The 13825-nt window shown below is 42.9% G+C and overlaps 1 protein-coding gene across 1 annotated transcript in view; it reads right to left on the bottom strand.

The window, feature by feature from the left end:
• Positions 1-13825, bottom strand: part of LMBRD1 (LMBR1 domain containing 1) — a 198538-nt gene that overhangs the window by 142248 nt on the left and 42465 nt on the right. Inside the window, exons 6-7 of the mRNA XM_083177262.1 lie at positions 13695-13783; positions 3380-3453 (exon numbers count right to left, since the gene is read on the bottom strand). Of these exons, the coding sequence (XP_083033388.1) occupies positions 3380-3453; positions 13695-13783 (163 nt within the window). The remainder of the gene's footprint in view (positions 1-3379; positions 3454-13694; positions 13784-13825) is intronic.

Raw genomic sequence — 13825 nt, 5'->3', positions numbered from 1 at the left:
ATATAAAAAAAAACCTGCGCCCCCAAAAAGTTGCTGATCAGTTAATTTATACTGATCAGCACAAAAGGGGGGGCAGCAGTCAGTTATATAAAAAATATATAGCACAATCTGTCACTATCTCTCTCTCTATCTCTCTCTATCTCTCTCTATCTCTCTCTATCTCTATTACACTGCAGCAGCACAAAATATAGCACTCTCTGTCACTAGGCCTCTCTATCTCTCTCTCTCTATCTCTCTCTCTCTAACTCGATGACACTGCAGCAGCACAACACAGCACAGGATGTCACAAGATGAAGCAAGATCCCAAGCAGTGATCAGGTAAGTATTGAGCAAGGTTCTGGTCAGTATATGGCGGCAGCTGGGCACGGTGACCGCACTGCACGCTATTCCAGACCGGAATGGCGTCTGCAGTGCAGTCACCGTTAGTTTAAACCCCCCTCCATGGCTGTGATTGGTCCGTCGGTCCGACGAACCAATCACGGCCTTTGGGGGCGGGCGGGGTGAGGTGGGGTGACACCAGTGTCACCCTTACACCCCGCGGTGATTGGTGCTGTACTTTACAGCACCAATCACCTCCGATCCCGTGTCACCGGCGAACGTTATTCGCCGGTGACACAGAAAACGCTGTGAATGGCTGTTCACACTGAACAGCCAATCACAGCGATCGCCGACGGGGGGGCGGCATCGCAGCCCCCCCTGGGCATGCAGGGACATGTCTGCTGTCAGGAACAGCAGACATCGTCCCTCTGTCACTGCGTCTCTAGACGCAGTGACAGTTTGAAGTCATGACGTATATATACGTCATGTGTCGGGAAGTACTTCCCGCCCATGACGTATATATACGTCAAATGTCGTGAAGGGGTTAAAGGTTATAAAAAGGCAGGAGTATGTCTTTTATTTGATATTATGGACAAAGAGTACAGCCATACTATCTTACCAATCACGATGTGAAAAATATGCTAATACGGCTATACCCATATATGTCTACTTCCAAGCAAGAAGTCATGTCATGAGTATACTTCCTAAAACACTGATATTAGAAAGTACAGGAGGACTAGATGCTATGATAAGGCGCAATAATAACAGCTTAAATAAAACCTCCTCAATCTACCCCTATATTAAAAGACAAATAGCATTAGGAGAGGTAAACACAGGCCTGGTAAAATGGGTAACAGACCTACCAGACATATCATTACATACACTCCTAAAGGCTTTTGTCCGCTTGAATAAAATTCTGGTATCCGCTACGTATGCGGAGATGCAGTATAAACTACTCCACCGAGCATACTACACACCTAAACGCAGAATGCAGATGGGAATAGCATCAGACTCAGCTTGTTTTAAATGCAAGATGCCGGACGCCGATATACTACACTGTATGTGGCAATGCCCAGAAGTTAATGCATTCTGGATGGAAATCAGTCAGTATATACACTATCTAGATATGAAATGTATTGTCCTTTTACACCAGAATGGGCTCTCTGGGATATTCTTCCCTCGGTAAATGCTATATGTTTGACACTGGGCCAAAAAATACACATGGCAAAGGTATTCGCAGCAACGCGAAAAACTATTTTATCCCAAAGGGTATCATACAACTCATTAACAATAACATTATTATTAGAACCGCAAATTAACCATTTATTCCAAATGGACTGGCTAGAAAGGTCACTAAAGAAGGAAATAAAAATAAAGAAATTCTTCTCCATTTGGTTACCTCATGTTAAATCACTATCCCCAGAAATAAAAAAAAACCTCTGAGACAAAGTATACAAACATCTGACTGGTATAAAAGACTGTGGACATACCCATTCTAAAGAAAAACCCTCCATAGACTCCTAATAGAGCACTAAAGATGTAAGAGCCCCAGACATGAAAATATGAAAAGTAGACTAGAAAACAAGGAAAGAGTAACTAGGGGAAGTAATAGGGACTGTTCCGATAATATAGATGCTTAACAAAAATAGTCATATCTAATTCATGTAACTTATATGTAAATGTATGTAATATGTAATGTATGCAATATGTAAAGAATTGAAATATTTGCATGTTTAAAAAAAAAGTGTACGTCATTGTACATAAAAAATATGTATTTTATTCAAGATTCTCAATAAAATTTAAAGTAAATAAATGTAGGCAGTCCTACTGCAGGCATAAAAGTGCTAGGGTGAAATGAATTGTCCTGTGCAGTACTGTGTAGGGCTAAATATGGTGTAAGGACAGAATATGATGCAGAGGCAATGCTGTGTGGGGAATATGGTGTAAGTGGCACTATTGTGTCCTCGATATGCAGTCATTTCCTGCAAGGCCACACCCATTAGAGTGAAACCATGACCACTGCATGTTTTAAGTGTCCACATTGGGAGCCAAAGGGGGAAAATTTACGAAGATGGGATTTCTATTTCACACGGGATGTTGCTATGGGCAAACAATCAGAATCTACTACTTATTTATTTAGCACCTTCTAGAAGATAATATATAGTATTTGAGCAGTTGCCAATAGCAACATCCCGTGTGAAATAAAACTTTCATCTTAGTAAATTTTCCCAAAACTGTCTAGTACAAAATAAGCAAAATCTAACACAGCTACTGTGCTAACAGGGGACTCTATAAAAGCTGAAGTCGTTCGTTGGTCTAAGATGGAAAATATAATTCCGTGAGTTCAAGTGATACTGTATTTTCATCTAACAATCCACAGTTTGTGTCTAATAATTGAGCGCATTATGTTTAATTGTATCTAAAGATTCACATACTGCATGTACTGTAACAATATATTTATAAGAATGGATATAGATTCTCCTTCTGAACTATGTAATTATGTGTTATTTCATCATGGTCAATAAAAAATAAAAAAATGTCCTCAGCAGCTTCTACCAGCAAAGGCTCACTTGTTCATAACGCTCTTATGGATCAATAAAAAATAAAAAATAATTTAGACTTCCAGAAGCAATAACTGTTAAACACAATGTTAGCGATTAGCTTTCCCTTGCACAATGTTATCGTTATCATGGAATAGCTTTACCACTAGCAAGATGCATTAAGTTAATGCAACTAATATAACAGATTGCCACAGCAGCCATTTGTTATACTACAGTATGTACAGCCTTACTTCAGGTTATTACCTATTTAAGTATTATTTGAAAGCATCCTAATATTAAGTTTTAATGTACTGGTATAATTTTTAAATTAGGGTTTCAAAACCTTTCTAATGAAGGTCAGAACATGAGAGAAGAGAGTAGTCTCCCATTCAATGCACAAAGTAGTGCATTCAGGGTTAAATACTGTTCTGAATTTCTTGAACAATAACTTCACATAAAAAGACTTCATGACACTGAATAGGAAATACATAATAATAATAATAATAATAATAAATACTTACTGTGTAGGTGATTGCTGCCAACATTCCAATCAAGGTCAAGGAACTTATAGAGAATGACAATGCATCCAAACCGTCTGAAAAACAAAGTATTAGAATATGTAATGTATACACTTGACTCCACCTAATACTTTATTTCTCGCATTCAGTCGACCACTTAATCCTATTACCTCCGAGAGAGAGAGAGAGAGAGAGAGAGAGAGAGAGAGAGAGAGAGAGAGAGAGAGAGAGAGAATAAAATAGAATTGAGTTATGTAGAGATGTGTCCATATACATCTATCCTCCATGCGACAAGTGTGACTATGTAGCGCTGGGCAGCTTTTTCCGTTAAAATGACATGATATGATTAAAAGGATATGCAGCATGCCTATATTCAGTGTGTGACTGCCGCTGTATCTGCATAAGAAAATCAAACATTCGTGTTTTCCAAGAAAAGTGTAATGCTGGGTACACACCAGGACCCGATCCCCTCAATCTAGATCCAATTCCGACCAATTGGATGTAGATTGTGTGCTGATTGGGCCCTTTTCTGTCCTGGTGTGGACCGATACCGATCCGATGCGCGGTCCCGCGGGTCGGTCGTTATTGAGATCCTACCTGCTGCAGGTAGGATCTCAATGACGACCATACAGCCGGGTGCGGGTCGCCATCGGATCGGACCCGCTCACGGTGCATATCGTGAGCGGGTCGTGCCTCCCCGCGTCACCGTGAGCGGGTCAGACGAGCCGCTGACGACCCGCTCACGATGTGCATCGTGAGCGGGTCGTCCTGGTGTGTACCCTACATAACATAGCATTTTGTCTACAGATACAACCACAGTCATCTACTAAATATAGGCATGCCACATTTCATTTTAATCAGCATAAGCTGTTTTCATCTGATTTGCATTGCATTTGCTGCATTTCACAAATAAGATGGTAATTGATTAAAAAAAAGTCTAAAAAAAAAAAAAAAAAAAAAAAAAGAAGAGGTTCAGTGCTACCATGTTGCACCATAAGAAAGGTGTGTCTACAACATCAAGCCTCCTTTTGTGTTAAACCATGTGCATATTTTTTCCTACCATGTTAACAAATCACTTAACAAGTGTATTAAAGCCTTTTGCCCGGACTGCAAACTTCTATATGGCATTGCCTTTACCCATCCAAACCAGTAACAATCTCTTTTATTTGCCATAGTACAACTATGGGGGTTATTCTAGTTCACTCTTTCTGACAAAATCTTTCTTAGATGGACAAAACCATGTGCACTGCAGGTGGGGCAGATGTAACATGTGCAGAGATAATTAGATTTGGGTGTAGTTCTACTTCAAAGTCAGAGCCATATTGCAGTGTAAAAATAAAGCAGCCAGTATTTTCCCTGCACAGAAACAAAATAACTCACCCAAATCTAATTCTCTGTGCACATTTTACATCTGCCCCCCTGCAGTGCGCATGGTTTTGTCCATCTAAGAAGAATTTTGACAGAAAGAGTGAACTAGAATAACCCCCTATATTATTGCTCCACGTCTTCTGCATCTCTTTAAACCACTTTGTCAGATAACTGTGGGATCCAGAATCAAATTCAAGACAACTCATCCTTACCAACAAAGCTTTCAACACCACCATTTCATATCGGTGTGTCCACATAACAATGCTTAATTTGCACCAAACAGTTGTCCTTGACTCATTACAAAATTAATAACAAAGTCATGCCATGGCATTCTAAGACATGATATGTTTCACCTCTTGCAGTACAAAGCATAATCACGTTCCGCTAAAAAACTAAAGCTATGCATGGAGGTAGAACTGTACTGGTTGGCAAGCAATCCTGAAACCGGTCTGGTAAACAAACACAACAAAAAATCCATTCAGATTCTGAAATGGATGATTGTTGGTAGTAGTTTCATGCCTATTTGTGCACATCTGATATGACTACTGCCACCAGTGATGTGTGCAATGATGTGTCTATTCACAAAGCACCATTCATTTTATTATTGTAGAGTGTACTGTACTATTCATAGGTCAGAAACCTGTAGCAGTTATTTTGTGTGGGTGGGCCTAGACTTCAATTGTTTAAAGGTGCCCATACACAGTACAATTATTGTATACAATTTGGACTAGATTGCATCGCAATGAGATGCAATGAGATGAGAACTAGTACAAAAAGTATGTGCAGCACATACTTTTTGAGCTTCGCGATGAGATGTGTGACAGGAGCGCGCATCTCATCGACCCAGCAATTGTACAGTGTATGGCCACCTTTGCATACAATAAAAAAAATCATTGTAAAGTAGATTTGCAGAAAGACCATCTGCCATTTCAAAAGTGGTTACTTTTTACTTTTTAACAATTTAGTACACTAGATGTGCCACATAACAGAAACATAGAATTCGACAGCAGCTAACCCCTTGGACCATCTAATCTGCCCATTATAATACATACACATGCTAGTAGTACATTTTTGGACAGATCAACTTTTATTCCAAATCCCAAACCATATTTGGCTCCTTACGGCAAGACAAATGAATTCCCTACCAAAGCCTACTGGTCTCTCCCCACAGTCATCAAATATTTAAACAATCACTGAAAGTGTAATTAGAGCTTACTCTGGTCTTACCTACAGATGGAGCACCTGTCAGCCAGCCTAAAGAATCACCAGACCTCCTGAGCTGGCACAGGCTGGCGGACAGCTCCTATATCTGACTGCTTGCGCGTCTCAGTCAGCACGGTGGCGGAGAGCGGATTCCTTGCCCGTCTCCGCTTCAGGGAGAAGGATAAGGCTAGTGGGGGCTGCGGGCGAGATTGGGGAGCAGCTGGGAGCTGGTGGAGGGAGGCTCTGACATAATGGGGCGTGCCCCTTCTGTTGGATGGCGCACATCGGTAATTGGCAATTCTTTTACCAGGAGCATCTCCATCTATATTTTAATAATATTAATGCTTCTCATGTCAGCTTTGCACTCCTACAATTAGAATATAAGCGCTCTAATGGAGAAGCCCTTCCTACTCATTTTCATTTCCTCTGCATTGTATGTCCGTGATTTCTGATCTTCCCGTTTTATTCCCTTAATAGTAGTATAGGCCTGGACAACTGTTGTGAAACTACAAGTCACAGCATGCCATGCCACAGTTTTGCTACTAGTGAATGCTAAAACTGTGTAAGGGCATGATGCATGATGTGAGGTGTAATTTCACAACAGCTGGAAAGGCACAAGTTGGCCAAGCCTCACCCAGTGCTATTGCCATTTTACATATAGAATGGTATGTCCCACCGGCAGATCAAACTGGTGAAGGAACAGTCCATCAATGCGCTTTGATAGGCAAGCATAAATTGGGATCAGTGGCGTAAGGAAAGCACCGCAGCCCCAGCGGTGCCGGGGGGGAGAAGGCGCCACTAGGGCACAGGTTCACGGAGCCAGCGGCAAGGTACACTGCACCTTACATCTGGTTACAGGGAGCCCAGAATAGATAGAGAGCAGCATGGCATGAAAGCTGGAAAGGCAGCGGGCAGGGTGGAAGGGTCAGCGCTCTCTGGCTGTCTGTGTGAGGACGCAGTGTCCTTCCCTTCCAGCTTGAACGCTGCACTGCTGTCTATCTATTCCAGGCTCCCTGTAGCCAGTCGGAATGTGGCTGGCTGGGTGAGTGGGGCTGCCTGCTATACGCTGGCAGACAGGGGCATCAGATGTAAGGTGCAGTACTGGAGGGCGGACAGGGAGGGTAGTTAGCGGGTCAATGCAGAGAATTCACTGTTTTTCCACCTGCCGCTCCGCTCCTGGCCACAGTGATCAGATACACTGTCTGATCACTGTGGCCAGGAGCAGTGCGGCAGGTGAAAAACAGGGGCAGGAGCTGGTAGGACGCGGTAAGAAGGAGGGGAGAGCGCATACTCACCTAAAATGGCGGCGCGGGGGGGGGGGGGGGGGGGGGGGGGGAGTTGGTGCTAGATTGTTTTTTGGTAGGGGGGAGCATAATTTGTAGTTACGCCACTGATCGGGATGGCAGAGAGGAAGGTGCTGGGGTCCATGTTGCTGGTCATAAAGAGGGATATTCAAACTCTGACGATATTCCCAACAGTGGCAATATGGGAAGTACAGTAATTAATCCAGGCCGGGACTTGCCTGCTACAGACCCGACTCCCTATAGCAGTGGTGGGGAACCTCAGGCCCGGGGGCCGTATGCGGCCCCTGTAGCCGGTCTGAGTGGCCCTCCTGCCCACCCGGCAGCTTTGCCTGGAGTCAAGTACAGGGGACTTCTTGCCAGAGATCGGTAGTTCTTGCGAGATTCCTCTTAATTAACAGCAACCAGAGACTGTCAGTCCTATTCAGCGGCCACCGCTGGAGCATGGGACGGCTGCAGCAGGACAATTTGTAAGAGACATTTTTACATATGGCCCCCGAAGGATTTTTCCACCATACAATTGGCCCTTGGCACAAAAAAGGTTCCCCACCCCTGCCCTATAGGGACGAGTATGTATTTTTGGAAGCCACTTTGGATTTTAAAAAGATGCAGTTTCGCCGATCCAAGGACTTTACAACAACACTAGGAACACTGATTTCTGACTGTCGAGTTCCTGTCAGATCAGGCTAAAATGGGCCTGGATTCAGACTATTGGATATTCTGATTGAATATCCCAAAGTGTGAAAAATATAATATAAAAAATGTATGTTTTGTACAATTATGAAACAAGTCCACTATTGAAATATCCAATGTATATTCTCTCCTTTAACATCATCCAGGGGTTAATGAAAAGAATAACGAAGCAGTAATAATTGACAGGCACGGTAGGAGGTATTTAAAAGTAGCGTACAAATGTGGCTTGATGAACACATATGGTAGACAAGTGCACTGAATTATCAAAACGACTTGCATAAGGTGAACAAAATAATAAGAAATTCTTAATAGATTCAAAACTTACAACATCCTCTGGGAGCTATAATTGTAAAGGTTTTCTCCATGTTACAATTGTTAAACAGCTGTGCTTATTCTTAGAAGCTGAATGAGAGGCAATGGCTCATGTGTTTATCTAATCATGGAATAAGGAATAGTCAACTGCATGAACACTGATGGTTGGGAACAACTTCAAAGAAACGTTGCAGCAGTTTGCACCAACTATATAATAATTAGCCAATTTTAGTAATGTTTCCAACAATAATGTGCAGTCAGAGTCAGGGCACACACCTCAATAGCTTCCACCACTAGAGAAATGGGACAGACCTAGCCTAGGAGAGGGGTGGAGCCAGGGACTATGACGACTCAGCAAATATCTGGTCCCTTAAGAAGTGTTATAATACAATTACCAAGCTTCACTATTGCTAAGAATATGTAAAAATAGTACCAGTTTGCATGAAGCATATTATTTTTGAATATACTCACACAAATATATAAAAACATAGCTTTTAGGAACATGATAAATAGATTATAATTCTATAATACACTAGAGTTATTAATATATTTATAAATGTGATGCAGTCAGCATCTGTGCAGTCAGGATTCAGGCGTTCAGTATACAGACGCCGGCATCCCGACTGACTTCACTGTATCGGGGCCAGAACTTGGAAGCAGTGCCACAATACTGACAGCCGCCATACCATTCGGTGAGTATGCGGGGTGGTTTAGTGACAGACCGGGGAAGAGGAGCAGGTTTAAGCACTAGTGGGGAGATTTAGGATAAGGCTACGGCTATAGGAAGGGGAAGGTTATAAAACCATAAAGTATGCATATAACAAAACAGATTTCAGAGATAATCACTTCAGTATTATATGGGTAATGCACATACTGTCATAATAAATATTAGAAGTCACCTTTATATTTTTTTAGCACTATAAAGCACCCAGTTTCATGGTATACCTTTGTTTAACTAATAAAGGAAATTTTTATTAAAAAAAAAAAAAAAAAAAAAGTACTACAATAACAAATGGCCACATTTTCACTATTTCCTAAAAGTGACATAAATAGGTTTCTTTATGACAACTCACAGTTTAGGTATTTCATATTTCAGCAGAAGCACTTATTTTATATATGTCATAATGACAGCATATGTCATCTTTAGAAAATAGAATAAAGGAGATCTATTCCCAGCATACTTTGACGAGCTTTATGACAGTTTCTGTCTCTTATCAGCCCTACATTTACATATTTAAAATTTGAATACAGCAGACCCATATAATGTAGCAGTGCGATATATTATAGTAATAGGCAAAATTATTACTTGCTGTTATTCCAGCAAAATGTTAATATACAGTAGTACTGTTTTACTGTTTCATATCATACAAGAATAATAAACTGCCTAGTAGATAGCTAGATAGATATACCCTTATAACACTAATCCTAAATTCAACCTAAATACAAATTTTTGGTTATCTGTTTTATAGAAAATGTAACCACAACAACCTTACAGTAGAAAATCCTAAAGCTTTCACTGTGACTTCTTGTCCCGCAAACCCATACACACAGGGGCGGATTGGCCATTATATTAACCAGGAAGTTTCCTGGGAGGCCGGCAACAGTGAGGCCGAATTACCTGTAAAAATATTGTGACGCCGTCTCCCCGAATCCAGTCATCCTGTCCCCGTGTATAAGCGTCAGCACAGTGTCCCACCTCCAGCCTGCTCCTGTCCTCCTCTCTCCATGCTGCACTGCTGACCGCTGCATCGCCTCCTCCATACAGTAAGCGGCATCACTAAAGGGGGTGCGCCCTGCATCAAGTGTCACCCTTCAGCGGGGTGACACCAAAAGAGCCGCACAACACCCCTGCTGGCAGCGTCAGCACCCGCAATGTCAGACGCCGGCCATGCACATCCAATACCCCGCGCCCAGGTCTGCACCTGCACAAACGCCCAGCCACACAACCATTTGTGTGTGCATATGTAGCAGACTAGGCCTGCTATCACCCACACCACAACAGCAGCAGCAACATTCCAGAGGCCAAGCAGAGGGACCTCCTTGGTCTGTGTTAATCTGCTGCGTACGGCAGCTACAGCATGGTCAGCGGTGAGGACTCCTCGGAGGCCAGGGAGAAGGACAAGGCGGAGACAGTGAAGCCATCCATGAAAAGGCTGGTTCCTAGTCACAGGCTGAGCAAGAAGCTCCAGTGGCCCCCATCGAGGAGGTTATGCCCCACTGAGGCCAGGGAGGGGGACTGGGAGCACTTACTACTGATGACATGGGGCAATTACTGTGAGACACAGAGGGACTGGGGGGCACTTTATCACTACTGGTGACACGAGACACTTACTGGTGTGGGTGTTACATATAGGCAGCGCTATTACTGTCGGCAACTGGCATGGGTGTTACACAGCATTACTACTGTCGGCAACTGGTGTGGGCATTATGTAGAAGCAGCACTTCTATTGTTGGGAACTGGTGTAGGCATTATGTATAAGCAGCACTACTACTGTTGACTACTGGTGTGGGCGTTACGTATAATCAGCTCTACTACTGACGGCAACAGTGGGCATTATGTGTAAGCGGCGCCACTACTGTGGACATTATGTGTAAGGGTGCAGCGCTACTAATGTGGACATTTTGTGTAAGGGGCACTACTGGGGCATTGTGTAAGAGGCACTGCCGTTGGCATATGTGTATTATGCTCACTTCTTCCCCTTCTGTGTCACCCCTGTCTGTCTAACCCTCCCCTTTAGAATGTAAGCTCTCACGAGCAGGGCCATCTCTCCTCATTTGCCTTTCTTAGAATATTTAAACCTCTGCCACCCTGATGATTGCTGCAGTGTCCTGTCCCCTGATGCAACTATCCACATTTACCATGTACTTGTCCTAAACGGTCTTGTACTGTAATTCGGTATGTGTGTTTGCTCATAACTATGCTCTGTAAAGCGCTGCGGAATATGTGTGCGCTATATATGAACCTGTTAATAAATAAATAAGCAGGAGTACTTGGTTCATTACGCATAGCATAACGTGTGGCCTAATGTGTACTGCATATTCTGTAAGGGGAAATACGGTGTGGGGTATGATGGTGTAACAGGCATTACTGGTAGGCATAATGTTTAATGGGCATTACGGCATGTGGCGTAATGGGCATTACGGTGTTATTGGTACTGTTATGTGGCCATGCCCCTTCCCCATGAAGCCAGGCCCTACTCTTTTGCACCCCTGTTTTCACTTTGGTGGTGGTTCACCAACTCCCTTTCTGGCACAGAGACATCAAAATGGCTAGTTACAGCACTGGTGCTGTGTAATGTGAATATGTAATGTCCCCAGCCATCCCCGTGTATCAACAGCAGCGCCACACAGTGCCCCGCTGCTGGATGCGCCCACTCATTGGCAGCTACACACAGAGTGCCCCTCTCCAAGTCTCCATACAGTAAATACAGTGACTCCCCGAGTCAGTCCCCAGCCATCCCTGTGTATTAGTGGCAGCGCCGCAGTGCCTCGCTGCTGGATGCGGTCCATCCTGTCTCCCTACTGTTGGCCAGTGCCCCGCCTCCACCTTCCCACAAAGTAAATATAAGTCCCCAAGCTGTCCCCGCGTATCAGCGGCAGCGCTGCTGGATGTGGCCCCCATCTCCTCCCGCCCGCTGTCCTCCTCTCTCCCCACTGCTGGTCGGTGCCTATACAGTAAATATCGGTCCCCGGCTCCGTTCATTATTGATTTGTTGCCGCTCACATGAGGCCACTTCATGATACAGTACTTTCCAGGGCCACTTTTAGTCCCCAAGCAGCCCCTGCATACACACTGAAAGATAAAGTGAAAGATATCTTTCAGACAGACAGTTCTGAAACTTATCTTTGACTTTATCCTCTAGTGTGTATGCTTGATGTCAATAACGATGCATGCCCCCCGTGTGTTGTTAATAACCCCCTTCCTCGTCCAGATGTGGGAGGTCCTTGTTTACAACAGGTATGCTGCAGTGGCATGGTAACTGTCCCTCCCCCCCCCCCCCCCCCCCCCCGGTCTCTCACCTCAGAGCCGAGATTGGCAGGTGTGTGTGCACTGCTTTATCCTTTCTGTAAAGAGTATTATAATGAAAACAGGGGAATTAGATATACTCACTGTGCACACCTAATAACTACTTAACTCAAGTAGCAATGATAAATGAGCACCTGCTATAAATTATAATGTTAGTTAATGTCTTTGTAAAAGGGACACAACACACTTCACATGTAGAAGTATTGTAATATGGTTAACTGCACTGACATAAAAAAAAAAACATCTTTAAATTTTTTTTTGCCAACATATCAGTTTCATTCATTCAGGCCCAGATTCCAAGTTAAATCCCCTTGCAGTTCAGCCCCAATGTTACATTTACTATGCCAATCTGGTCAAAATGTTGAGATTTATCATGTAGACAGTGATGAAATGTCAACAAGTTAGAATGTAAACACATGGTCTCTGTTGGGCCAGAGGTGACTTACATGCTTCCTGTCGGCTGCAACAGTTCCTGCATGGCTAACAGGTACCAGTAGTCATGTGACTGACTTCCTGCTCAGAGCGGTGATCCTCCTGCATTCCAGTGACTATTTCTCCCCTATTCCTAATCACTACCCCACCAAACTTGCACCCTAACCCAAACCTTCCCCCACAGCCTAACCCCTAAAGTAGATATTGTGATATATTATGCCAGTGGTTCCCAAACTGTGCGTCTAGGCTCCCTGGGGTGCCTCGGGACACTTGCAGGGGTGCCTCGGGTTGGTCGTCCAGGACCAATTCAAATTATTTATGATCAATTATTTCTGGACAAAACCAGTGCTGGTGGCTGCCAATCATAAAATGTGTACAATCAGAACCAAATCCTGCCCTTTACCACATAACGGACCCTAAGAAGCACATATAAACACAATCTACTTAATTTGATATATATTTTTGGGGGCCTAGGGGTGCCTTGGAAAAATTCTGATACTCTAGGGTGCCGTAATTACAAAAAGATTGGGAACCCCTGTATTACGCCAACTTTCTGAGTCACCTCTGGGTCAAACCTCCAATCCTCCTGTATTCTGGAAGGTATTTAGACACTACCCCTAACCCTCACAATCCATTCTGAGAATATAGACTTGTTGCTGGTTGATATGTTATGATACTGTTGACACCATGTGAGGTTGATGTTGTTATAATTGACCTTTCAACTACATCCCAGACAACCTGCAGCATTTTCATTTCAAATTTTTAATATCTGACATATACATAGAAAACTAGTTTGTATTTAGAAAGATGTAATTTGTTTGAAGTCTCTTAGAAAATAGTACACAAATTAAGTGAAGAAAAAAATAAAAAATGAGAAAGTATATCATTATCAGTTGGCTGACCAGTTAAGTACTAGTATTGCCTTTAAAAATGTTATTATCAACTAATTAAGGATTAACCAAATGAAAACATTAGAACTTACGACTGCTGCCAAGTTCTTGAAATAGGATCTTGATTTTCTCAAATTCTGTGATATTTTTGTTTGTAGGAATATCCAGAGGGACAAAAGCTCTGAAGACAAAAAAAAAAAAAAAAACTTAATTATAAAAATAC

Source organism: Crinia signifera, chromosome 3 (genome assembly GCF_055691185.1).
Source record: "Crinia signifera chromosome 3, ASM5569118v1, whole genome shotgun sequence".
NCBI classification, from domain to species: domain Eukaryota; kingdom Metazoa; phylum Chordata; class Amphibia; order Anura; family Myobatrachidae; genus Crinia; species Crinia signifera.
The sequence above is the reverse complement of the archived record's forward strand: the minus strand, read 5'-3'. Positions and strand labels throughout refer to the sequence as shown.